Source organism: Magnolia sinica, chromosome 2 (assembly GCF_029962835.1).
Source record: "Magnolia sinica isolate HGM2019 chromosome 2, MsV1, whole genome shotgun sequence".
Lineage (NCBI taxonomy): Eukaryota > Viridiplantae > Streptophyta > Magnoliopsida > Magnoliales > Magnoliaceae > Magnolia > Magnolia sinica.
In genome coordinates, this window is record NC_080574.1 from 39590295 (window position 1) to 39603868 (window position 13574).

Below are 13574 nucleotides of genomic sequence, written 5' to 3' on the forward strand. Positions count from 1 at the left end.
AAAGGGGAGATTTGCTTGAATACATCATGATGTATTACAATTAGATAAGTCTGGAGTCCAGCCGTTGGATGGGGCCTTTTTCAATGACAAAAACCATTTATTTGATAGGGATCCCCTTGGATGGGGGAGGACCCAAAAAAACTCTCAGATTGAATATTTCGATCCATTGATTATGAAAGGGTTATGGTGGCCGTTCATGTTCAAAGCAAAAGAGGCAAATTATCAAAAAGTTGAAATAATCCAACTGAGAGCTTTTATTTGTCATCTTTACACCTTACAATATGAGACTTGTCATAATAAACGGTTTGGATCATTAGAAGATGAACCATATTCAAAGGATAAAGTCCCAACGTAGCATCTTGCAATACGTCGGGATGCATTTGAGCAAACCTCTATAAAGTGTGTCTCAGTTTCAAGAGGCCAGCTCTAGCTAGACTATTTCGTTGGTCGTCAGGCCAGGAGACTAAAAGGTTAAAGTACCTGAATGTCACGAAATGTAGCCTCTTCAATGGTTAACTTGGAGGCTACCTCTCCCACTTGCTTGTACTTCTCTTCATATTTCTTAGCCAGAGTTTCAACCTGAAAATCAATTTATATAAGACACCGTTCTTGTACTTACAAGTTTCAGAACAAACCAATAAAAATCAAGATGCCCCATCAAGCACTTGGTGTGAATTACTAGTAGACTTCATATTTTAAGTCCTATCATAGAAGAGGCAAAATATATTGTCTTTGCATACAATCTAATTTCTATAGAATTTGTAACCGAGCCAATGATCTCAGAGAATCAGAACTAAGTTTGCAGGAATGAGAAGTGGAGAAATTTAGATGTATGTTATGAGGTCCACGAATCATCAGAGATTCATGACAGATGATTAGTATTTAGAACTCTGAGAATTTCCAGACCTACACAAGTCAGTGTTTTACTCAAGCCATAGCCACTTGGTGTCCGAGGTGTACAGAAGAGCAAAGCTAGATGTAATGGGATGGGCATCATGTTAAAGGCTCTTCATGATTGTAATTTGACTTCTTTGTTCGGGCTTTGGCTGTTGTATTTTGCATAGAATTTTTTTCTTTGGTGCCCCTTTTTAATAAAATTTCATTACCCCTTGAAAAAAAAGGAAAAAAAAGAAAGAAAAAGAAAAAAGAAGAAGAATAGTTCCATGTCAGATTCCATTCATTCCGAATCCCACGATCCAGATTATGGGTCATTGTTATCTGGATCGCTATTTCTTTTGACCTGAAATTATGGTTTACATTCCTATTGTTAATTAAGTTGTAATTTACATTTATATTTAGATGGTTGTGATTATTCTTTGATTTATATACTATAAGCCATATCCAATATAGGTAATTTATATATGAAATGGCATCCATCGTTTCATATATAAATTAAAATATCAATGCACATTTAGTAGTCTGTACTGGATCAACCCACATGATGCTACCCTAGCATACCACATATTGGAGGACATAGCATGCCGCGTACCCATACCCATACCATGTAGCGAAGCAACCCATGGTCCAATTAACCTTGGGTCGTAGGGATCTTCCTGTAACCTTCAACCAAGCAAAGGAAAGTGTTCCTGGACAATGCCTATGATCCCAAGATGGGGGACTGTTAATCAAACGGAACTAAAAACCTAAGTGTTCCATCTATAGACAAGCTGCATATGATCTGTAGCATCAGTAACTTCATCAATGAAGCCACTCGTAGAGCACTTCTAAATCAGAGGTTTCCACAATAAGATTTTTGTATCTTGCTTCCCTTCGCGCATGCGCATGTGCATGTGTTATTGAATACATTTGACTAGATGGGATCCCATGCGGTCAAGCTTCCATGGAGCCCACCATGATGTGAGTGTGGAATCCAAACTGTCCATCAGTGGCAGCCCCTCATGCTCACCGTACAGCCCAAAAATAAGGCCAATCCAAAACTCAAGTGGGCCACACCACAGAAAACAATGTAAATCATGCCTAGAACCTCCAAATTCACTTGGTGAGCCCACCTGAGTTTTGGACCAGGCTGATTTTTGGGTGTCCAATCATCTTGGTGGGGCGTACCTGATGAATGGGTTGGATCCACGGATTAAAGTAGCAGTTTCAGTACTTGCCAGGGAACTGAGACCGATACAACTCACCTTTGTATCAGTACGTTTTGGTCCCCTTACAGATGGTGACTCATTTTGTTTCCAACTGGAACTGATACAACTCGGACTACATAAAACCATGGTTGGATGGCACAAACACACCATGGTGGGCCCCACATACCATCTGGAAGTTTCTACAGTGGGTGTCCCACTCCCCATTGTTCCACATTGTTTCCTGTGGTGTGGCCCACCTGAGTTTTGGATCCCGATGATTATTGGGCTTTGGCCCTAACATAGGAGGCAAAACTGATGGACGTGTTGGATGGTGAACACACGTCACAATGGGGCCACAATGCTCAAAGGTATAGGATTTCCCACATAATCAGAATGCAGCTACACAGCAGCACGTTGAATCAATGCTTACAAAATTGACAAATAATAATAATAATAATAATAACAATAAAAAAAGAAACTTAAAGAAGTGGCATGTCATATAAGAGTGCCAAACATTAAACTCTGCAGGCAACCAATCAAACACAACACACACCTTGACTTCACCCTGACCAATATTACATGGGTACTGGTAATACGTCAGCATGGTCCAAATTATGATTGCCCAGTAAGTTGAAAACCCCAAAAAAGTTAATTCGGGCAAATATTACCACCTCATGTCTAGAAGACATGAAAACCCAACAAACAGGGATGTCATCAGCCCTGACAAACTTACTGAATGCCAAGATTTAAAAACCATTTAATGATAACAGTGAACATGATAGAGCTGGAAAACTGATTGAACATTATATTTGTTAGATATCGCATGTGCAAGCAACTCAAAATAGTGCTGGCAAGTAATGTTCGAGTGTTGTGTCAACATGTATCAACCAGCACAAGTACCAGTGAAAGATCACAATCAACAGATGATAAAACTGTGTTGCGTTCAACATAGATTAGCTCCACCACTTCTCCAAACAGAACTTTCAAACTCCAAGCTCAAGAACCAAAAATTTGGGAGAACTATCCATTTAACCATTGGCTAATAAAATATCCAGAACATTGAGCGAAAAATCTGTAAATGTCTCGAAAGGAGAGAGAAACTGCTAACCATTAAAGAATAGTACCTCACGCTTATCAGCAGATGCTCTTTCAGTAATCTCATTAAGTCGATTGTCACACCTGCTCTTGTACAAAACCTGATGCAAAGAAGAAAGATCCAAAGAATCAATCAAAGAACATGCGAGCACCATAAGTTCTTCAATCAAAAGAACATGCCAGCACCGTAAGTTCTTACTGCTCTAGCATCACAACTAATGGGCATTAGTGCATATATAAGCAAGGGAGGGATCGCTGAATCATGATAAATTGTTTAAACTACATTTCACATGCTATTTAGAGAAGATGTCAGAGCGGGAGGTCTTGAAACCGTTGGGACTTCCAATAATCATGGTTGGTTTCCTTCTGGCCAACGTCTACTTATAGTATGATCTGCCCTGTATAGTCTGATGTTTGCTCGATCCATCACACAGATTTGTTTCATCGTTGGATGACTATTCAATATACTTGGGGCGTCAGATTCATCTAAACTCCATTTGTTCCAAATATAGATGTAAATGACAAGTTTTTGTGCTCGTGAACAAACAGTGTCTCATTTATTTTCTATCCTATCGCTAGAAATCCTATATGTCACCTTCTCAATGTAACTCCCTTTCACGCCTCTACGGCATATTGTATTAAAGGTTAAAAAGCATTTCACCTGGCAGGAAGTAAGCATGACAAGAGGAAACATATGATGCTTGATGAATAGAACCAAAGGTTGATTTCTTTTTGCCCAACAATAGCCCAAGGGGGCCCACCTTTTGGTAACCTATATCATTGATATAGTGGGCTGCATCTTTTTTTTTTCTTTTCTTTTCTTTTCTTTTTTAATACAGAATACTGGATTTTATTTAATCGAAAGAGTAGAAAAACAAAAGCTTTATCCAGTAAGGCAGTGGATGACAGTTAGCAGTTACAAGAGAAGGTTTGGTTACACTATCCTTGTATAGAGAATCAGTAGTAGCATTTGCATCTGTCAGGATAACATGTAAGTAGGTACAAGCAGTGTTTTAATTGTCGGCGATAATATCGTTTTATCGCTGATAATATTGTTATCGAAGGAGTTGCGACAACGAACACCACTTATATCTTTTCTCTTCCAAATGTCATCGATATTATCGCGATATTATCACTAGTATCAATAAAACATCATTTTATCGCTGATATTTGTGCTTATCTACCACAAAAGTCGAGAGTTGTTGATAAAATGTGCGATATTTTCACTGGATGTCGACGCCAGCAAGACAGCAAGGACCGTAAATACCTCCGACATTATGAAAAAAAATCGAAACATCTTTTTTTTTTCTTTTTTCTTTCAAAAAAATAAAATAAAAAAATAAAAAATCTTAATTAAGTAGAAAATTTTGGCACTTCTTACGAAAGCACGTTGGATTAGAGGTTCGATTTGGTGGAGAAATTGACATTTCCTCGCTAGTTATCGCACCGGCTCGAAAACAAATTATTGTTTGAATAAACAGCCTAAAAATAAAAAAATAATGGAAAAATGAGAAAGGGGAGGGAATTTCATCGGAACCTCCTCCTCCTCCTCTTCTTCTTCTTCTTTATCTGCTGCAACTCTCTCTCTCTCTCTCTCTCTCTCTCTTGAAAAATGAGCTAAAAAGGCTCTCTCTCCTCTCAATAAACGAGCCTAGAAAAGCTGTTTTATGACATTTTAATAAATGAGCCAGGAAAAGGCTGTTTTCTGACATTTTAATAAATGAGCATGAAAAGGGGTGTTGTCTTTAAAAGGCCTTATACTCGGGCAGTGTATGATGCTTGATACACGGGTAGTAAGGAATTGTACACATGGCACCTCTTGATTGGTGGACACTTGCTAAAAAAATCTGTTTAAATATTTTTTTAAAATAAAATAAAAATATGTTGGATGGTTGGATGGATCGTTGGGATGAATGGATGTTTGGATGAATGGTTGGATGGAAAAGATGGTTGTATGATTGGATGGATGGATGGTTAGATCGATGGATAAATGGGATGGATGGATGGATGTATGTTTGGATGGATGGATGGATGGCTGGATGTTTGGATGGATAGGATGGATGGATAGATGGGATGGATGAATGGATGGGATGGTTAGATGGATGGATGGATAGGATGATTGGGATGGATTGATGGGATGGATGGACGTTTGGATGGTTAGATGGACGGATCTAATGGTTGGATAGTTGGATGGACAGATGGATAGATTGATCAATGAGATGGTTGGATGGGATGGACGGATCTAATGGTTGGATAGTTGGATGGACAGATGGATAGATTGATCAATGAGATGGTTGGATGGGATGAATGGATGTTTGGATGATTGGATGGGATGGTTGGACGGTTAGATGGGCAGATGGATAGCTGGTTGGATGGGATGGATGGATGGTTAGATGGATGGATGGTTGGATGGTTGGGATGGGAATGGATGGATGGTTGTTTGGATGGATATGGATATATGATATGGGTGGATGGATGTTTTGATGATTGGATGAATGAGATGGTTCGATGGATGAGATGGGATGGGATGGTTGGATGGATGTATGGATGGATGGATGGGGTGGTTGTATGGATGGATGTTTGGATGATTGATAGAATGGTTAGATGTTGGATGGATGGATGTTTGGATGATTGGATAGATGGATGGAATGGTTGGATGAATGGATGGATGGTTGGATGGATGGGATGTGACGGTTGGATGGTTGGATCATCATGCATTTGTGTCATGATTATATGTTTATTTATGCATTGATGTGTAATGTATGCATACATTATGCATGTTTGTTTGCTTATTCATTGATTTAATGAGATTTAATCCATTGTTGTATTCCTATTGGATTGATTTCTTACAACGACACATGGTTTTAGGCTCTTATTAAATAAAAATTTATTGTGCATGCACTCCATGTGCAAATTTTTTATTGCTAAATATGCAAAATATCTGTATTTAGACATTTCCTTAAGTTTCACTATAAAATTCAATCATTTTCCCATGTATCTCCCCCATTTCTGATTATTGGCAATATTATTGGCAATAACGATATTATATCTTTATCTCTGGCTAGCGAAACTTGTAGCGATAATGACAACTCGAACACTGGGTACAAGTACACCGACATCAACCATGTAGACCCACTAGCCATGTTCCAAGGGGCAGAAGCCCAAGACATAGCATTTCTGGAGCCGCCTTCCACAAAAAGATTCCCAGAGAATAATTCCCAAACCAGCTTGATTCCCACAGAATCGCAAACAACTCTGTTCTACAGAGTTCCATGGCCAATGGGACTGGCAAATGCCACTCTGATCTCCCGGTGCTCATCCCAAGCAACCCTCACCAATACCTGATGGACTTGGTTACCAGAAGAACAACCCATCAATGTTCAACTTCCACCAATTGCTTGGTGGCGGCTGCCAAACCATCCTATTCTTGGAACCCAACAATGTTCAACTTCCACAAATTGCTTGGTGGCGGCTGCCAAACCATCCTATTCTTGGAACCCAACAATGTTCAACTTCCACAAATTGCTTGGCAGCGGCTGCCAACAGTCCTACTCTTGGAACCCATCAGTGTTCAACTTCCACCAATTAGTTGGTGGCAGCTGTCAAACAGTCCTATTCTTGGAGTTCCTACTAGAAGCTTTAATAGTCTCATGCCATTTTCTCAATAGCTACGAATGAGAAACCCCACTAAAATCTCTAGCTGTAAGACCCAAAGACATCAGGCATGATTTAACTGTTTCAAACAGTTGCCCCCAAGAATGAGAGACCTGAAGACGTCAAGTATGGCATCACTGTCACAAGAACGAGAGACCCCATCAAATATTCTACTGTTCCACTTCTTCTTTTTTTCCAAATGCCCAACATAATAGCATGTGGTAACTTGTGCCAAAGCATTATCCCTTTTCAATGAAGAGGACCAGATAAACATAGGCTTGGCCCAGACAATCTTGAATGGCAAAAGAAGTGAGCCCATATTTCCCTACAGGATGAACCATCATACTTTACTGGGGCAGAGATTTGGAAAACTTGGTCTCATCTATTAACAACGAGGGTCAGGCCTCTGCGAAAAGATTAGAAAGAGGGAAGAGGGTTCGGAAATTGTCTCAATGAAGGTGCTCAGCTGGAACATACATGGCCTGGGGTGTCCACAAAAAGGCTCCAAATCAGAGATATCTGAAATGGGTTCAAGGCGCAACTGGTTACTTTCCAGGAAACAAAACTGCATGCGGCTGACCAAGGTTAGTGGACTCTATCTGGGGGGGCAGATCAAAAGACGTGGTGGTGTTGAATGGAGTGGGGTCAGCAGGGGGCATAATGGTGATTTGGGACACCAAAATTTGGGTTGAGGACTGCTAGGTTGGGGAATTCCCCATCTCGCTGCTTTGAGAGAGGTGGTTTCAAGCTTCCGCTGGGTTTTCTCCTCAGTGTATAGTCCCAACAATCCTGGTCATCGATCTCAGTTTTCAGCTGAACTAGATTGCTGTTGAAAAAAGTGGCAGATATGCTAGTGCATAGGCAGAAATTCCAACATGTTCAGATATGCTTTCCAAAAGTGAAATGGGAGTCACATTAACCGAAATATGAAGGACTTTTCTAACCGGATCCTCAAAAACAACTTGGAGGACCTTTTGATGGGTGATGTGAAGTATACATGGACTAATGGGCAGGTGAACATGGTCAAATCTAAACTAGACCAGTTTCTCATATCTATGGATTGGGCCGAGAAATTCAGTCTAGTACGGCAAAGAGGTCTCCCTCACCCAGTGTCAGATCACTGGCCAATCCTATTGTCTGTGGGATGAGGAGAATTGGGGGTCATGACCATTTCATTTCAAACTTGTGTGGCTTGAGGTGGAAGGATTTACATGGTGGCCATCATTCTCGATAGAAGATTTTGCAGGTATTATACTATTTCAGAAACTGAAACTTCTAAAAGAAAAGATCAAGGTGTGGAAGAAAGAGGTTTCTAGAAGCCAGGATGCAGAATTCGACACCCTTCTTCATGACATTCAAGAACTAGATATAAAGGAGGAAGGTGCCGCTCTATTGGAAGATGAAATTGCTAGACTGGAGGTTTCCTTAGCCAAATACAACACGGTTTTTTTTTTTGAAAGACGAATACAACGTGAGGTTGCGAGAAGAGAAATTAAATGTTAGCAACATTCTAGAGCAACATCGCTAAAGGAAGGGGACTGAAATACAAAATTCTTTCATGCAATAGCCAGTGACCGAGCTCGAACAAACAATATTCAAAGCTTGCTAGTGGATGGTGAGAGAATCAAAGACAAAGCTAAAGTGTGAGATCCCATCGTCACATTTTACAAGAATCTTCTTTCTAGAGAAGGGCAGAGTTGGCCGGGTCTAAACAACTTACATTTCAACAAAACTTCAAAAGATGAGGCGGATGTGTTGAAAAAGCCAGGGTCAGAGGAAGAGCTAAAAATGGCAATAAAGGAGCTAGGTAGCGATAAAGCCTCCAATCCGGATGGTTTCCCCATTACATTCTTTGAAAATTTTTGGGAGGAAATGAAATAGGACTTATGAACTTCATAAAAGAATATGTTGAAGGAGGCCATCTAGCGATAGAGCCGGGTGCAAATTTCATTGCTCTCATCCCGCAAAAGGAAGGTGTGGAAGGCTTAAAAGACTACAGATCGATCAATCACCTTGAAAACTTTTGGCAAAAATCTTGGCCACAAGATTCCAAGCGATGCTGTCAAAGGTGATCTTTGAATCTCAAGAGGCATTCGTAGAAGGCAAATAATGGACATTGCTTTAGTCGCTTATGAATGCATAGATGCCTGACATCAGGTAGGAAAGAAAGGGTGATTTGCAAGCTCGACATAAAAAAGACTTTCAGTTGTGTGGGTTGGAAAATTTTAGATTGTGTTAACGCGGATGGGATGCGAGCAAAAATGGAGAAGATGAATTACTATTTGTGTGCAATCAACAAAATTCTCAATGTTGGTAAACAACTCCCCAAAAGGCTATTTTTGGGCATCGAGGAGCTTACAGCAAGGCGGTCGTCTCTCCTGCCACTTTTTTGTGGTCATGGTTAAGGCCCTATGTAGGATGATGTAAAAACAGGTGTTTCAGTAGGGTTAATAAAGGGAATCAAGGTAGATAGGTCGGAATTCCAAGTATCACACATTCAATATAGGGACAACACGATGCTCTTTTGTAATGTATCCGAAGAAAAAGTTATAATATGAGAAAAATTACCACATGTTTTGAAGCAGTCTCAAGCTTAAAGGTGAAGATAGGTAAAAGTGAGCTCCTTGGAGCGGGTCTTACAAACGAGGAGATGAACAAGCTTGCACAAGTCTTCAACTATAAGGCAGCATCCTTTCCTTCTACATACCTCAAGTCTCCAACCATGCCTTGGCAAGACAACAAAACACTTGTGGGACTAAAATAATAGAAAGAGTCGAAAGGAAGCTCTTGAGTTGGACAAGTAGGCACCTCTCCATGGGAGGAAGGCTAGCGTTAATCAAGGCGGCAATGTCCAATATGCCAGTTTACTATATGTATCTCTTCTGTTGTCTAAAATCGACGTTAGATAAATTGGAAAAGCTTAGGAGGGATTTCGTAAGGCAAGAAGCATCCGACAAACATAAATTCCATTAGATGAAATGGGGAGGCGTGTGCAAATCTCAAGATGAAGGAGGCACCAGCCTAAGGTCTTCAGAAACGACAAAATGCGCTCTTTTCAGAAAAAAGTTATGGAATTTCAAATCAGAGGAAGGCAATTTATGGAAAGATATCGTCAGGAGAAAATACAAGGTGCAAGCAGGGGGGTGGTGGACCCAGGATTCATCACTATATAGAACTTCATACTTATGGGAATTTGTAGATTGGCTAGAAAGCAAATTCTTAGAGGGTGGCTTTCTCATTGGGAAATGGCGAAAGGATTCATTTTTGGAAGGACATTTGCTTGGGCGACAAAATGCTGCGGGAATTCTCTCCAAGGCTAGCGCGAATCTCCACTTCTGAAGTCGCACAATGCTTCTCACTAGTAGGAGACGAATTAGTTTGGACCCCACCATGTCATAGGAACAGTGTTTTAAATATCGACGATATCAGCCGATATATCCCACGATATATCTTGTATCCCACCTATGCGATACGAAACACACAAGTAGTGTGATATATCCCACAAGTTTGATCCGGTGAGCATTTTTTAATTTTTTATTCCTTTTTTTTTCTGTAAATCATGTTAAATCGATGTCAAATTGTTACAAACATGAAAAATCGTGGATTGGGAGTTTCGATTTCTAGATTTGGAGAAGGACAGAGTTGCAGAAAATTGAAAAAAAATCAAAAATTTCCCAATTTCTCCCAAATCGATCTCAATCTTTGTGTCCAAACATAAAATCAAACATGTATGTAGCCTAATCTAGTGATTCTTCTTCTGCTTTTGAATGTATTTGTTGTGTTTCCACATGTCTTCTTACATTTATAAATTATATGAATATACGTGCATCAATTCAGTTAGACAACGCATAGATTAGGACCACATACAAAGAAAGCCTATTATGTGCACTTGTTTTTTGTAACGTTTTGATTTGTAAGTGTGTATTGATGTCTTTTTTAACAATCACTGAAATTTCATTAACAATTCGACCAATTTCCAATGTTTCCCCATGTTTCCAAAAGGATACATTATGTGATACAACCGATATATGCCATGCGATAACCGATATGTATCCGTATCCCAAAGGTGCGATACGTAATGCGATACCGATATTTTGAACACTGCATAGGAATCTCTTAGATGAAGAAACAAAAGATTTCGCCAATCTCTTAATGATGCTTCATCAAGCAAAGCCAGTGGGGGTCAACAATACCATGATTTGCTTTAAAGAGAAGTTCAGTCAATTCTCCGCAAAATCCTTATACAAATTATTCAGCAACACTCGAAAAGCCTGCCTCACCATACCATTGTTTAGCGCTATGGGGCTCCCCCCAAGTTCGTGATCTTGGCCTAGTTGGTTGGGAACAATAAGGTGTTAACAATTGATAATCTACACCAAAGAAATATGCCACTTCCAAACGTGGGCATCATGTGTATGAAAGATGAGGAAACAGTGGACCATCTCTTTCTTCACTACACCTTTGCAAAGGAACTAGGGGCCAACTTCATCTTCCTTTTTGGTCTATTGTGGGTAGTTCCCAAGTCAATGAAGAACTTGCTCCTAGTGGGTGGTTCCCAAGTCAATGAAGAACTTGCTCCTAGATTGGCACGGTGGGGGGGTAGGCAAAAGAGGTAGAGCTATCTAGAGGTTGGTTTTGCTAGCGAGAATTTGGTCCCTTTGGGAGGAAAGAAAGTAGTCGAGTTTTAGATTGCTTCAATAGGGTGAAGCTATTTGTTCAAGAGTGGGTTGTCATTGTGAATATTGTAGATCATAGTTTCTCCTTTCTAGATTTTCGGTCAGTTTTCTAACTTCTCTGTTTTTCGTTTTGTCAGATAAATAAATCGTTGCCTTTCGGGGGGGAAAACGTAGTGGGGCTCTGATGAGGACATCTGACCATTTAGGGTATACTAGAGGAAGAGGAGGTTGGCCCAACGTTCACTTTGGCTCGACGACTTGTACATGGGCCCTGGTGGGCCGCACTGAGGGCTTGAAAACCCCACATGCATGATCGTGCATCTTACACTAGGAAGATGCATGTGGGCTGCTTCTTTGAGGATTTTTTACTATTGGATCGCGAGGACACGACGATTGGACAGTTGGAACGTGTGGATCCTTCGATCGGGCGGTTGGATCATTGTGATCTATTAGGATCAGCTGATTTTATGCTTTTAATGGTTATTTATAGTTTAGGATAAGTTATTTTCAATTTATTACATCATGGGACATGTGAGGTATGTTTTTTTTAAGCAAGGATATGTTTGTCAAAACACATACCCGGGGGGTGGGGGGGGGTGTTAGAACGTCTAGCCCTAGCTCATAATGATGGAATGAAAAAAACGCTCTTTTGCTATAAAAGAGACTATTTGGTGTGAAGCCTAGTTATCCTTTTCATCTCTATCTCATTCGCTTCTAAAATGTATTTTTTTTTTTTTTTTTTCTCATTTCTTCTCAAATCTTTCTTATCTACCACTTTTCTTCTATAAACCTTTTTTTTTTTTGGTTAGCTTGTTAGTACACCCCACTTTTCTTCTATAAACCTTAAATCCCTTTACCATTTTCCTTCTAAACCTAAACCCGTTACCTAAATCCATCTTTTCTTAGGCATCACTCCACCAAACCCAAACCGTCACCACCAGCCCCACACATACAGAGAGAGTCATATGACAGTACGGTTGGCCCCTTCCCTCCATTTTCCTCCCTTTCTCCAATCCATCTTCCTATCCTATAAATCCTAGCCTAAAACCCTAATCCCCCAATTCCCTAAGAAACCCTATATCATTAATTCCCAAATCTTAAATTTTCCATTTTCCCCAAAATTTCCAAAACCCCTTGAAACCCTAGCCCTAGAATTGACAAATCTGTCCATTGAATTAGAATCATAAATATGCTAACATGAGAGTTCCAATCTCTCATTTAGCCTTAGATTTTCATGCTTATGTGGTTTATGCTTGTGTGGGATTGTGATTTAACGTAAATATGAATTTTAGTATCTATTTGGTACTCTTTTAATATGGTACAATGGCATGTTATTATATTTGACTTACTTTGATTAAACCATTGATAATCTCATGCTTCCAAATGGTTAGATCACATGTCATGCATCAAATTCTGGTATTAGAGCCACTAGTGTATGGTACTTGTTCTATTGATCCCAAGGTGTCCCGTATCGGTATCGGTTGGCATAACGGTGCCCTCCGAAACCGATACGGATACGGGGGCGTAACGGCGATACGGGGTTGTAACGGCCCGTAACGGCGCAAATTTTTTTTTTGCCAAAAAAATATGAAAAAATATGGATTAAATCCAGAATATTCTAAGCATTCCAAATATGCATTCATTTATAAATTGGAACATGTTTATGGTGGTGTAACGGTCCACTCTTTGGTGAGAAGTTGTATCGGACTGTCTGATTAATTTTTTAACCAGGTAGCTTGAATTTGACTACAAAATTCATATATTTAATTTTTAAAATATGTAATTTATATACTTAACATCTTGATATCATTTCTCCCAATAGTTCTTTAAAAAAAATAAAATTAAATTCAGGTAGATGGCGTTGCCAATTTGGGGCTGACTTGGAGGACCAATTTATTCTCCAAATCAGCCTCAAATTCATGCCATTTATTGTCATTATCCCACTTATAAATTGGTGGACACTTATTGGATAGTGAATCATAAAAAAAAAAAAAATCAAAAGGCCCTATTTTAAAAAATAAAAGTTCACAAATTAACAATTAAAACTATTCAAATAATTTGATTT

General features: G+C 39.5%; 1 protein-coding gene across 1 annotated transcript in view; it reads right to left on the bottom strand.

Annotated features, from left to right (window-relative positions):
- LOC131237000 (uncharacterized) overlaps positions 1-13574 on the bottom strand; it is a 52619-nt gene that overhangs the window by 4272 nt on the left and 34773 nt on the right. The window contains exons 6-7 of the mRNA XM_058234601.1: positions 3209-3280; positions 481-579 (exon numbers count right to left, since the gene is read on the bottom strand). Coding sequence (XP_058090584.1) covers positions 481-579; positions 3209-3280 — 171 coding nt within the window. The remainder of the gene's footprint in view (positions 1-480; positions 580-3208; positions 3281-13574) is intronic.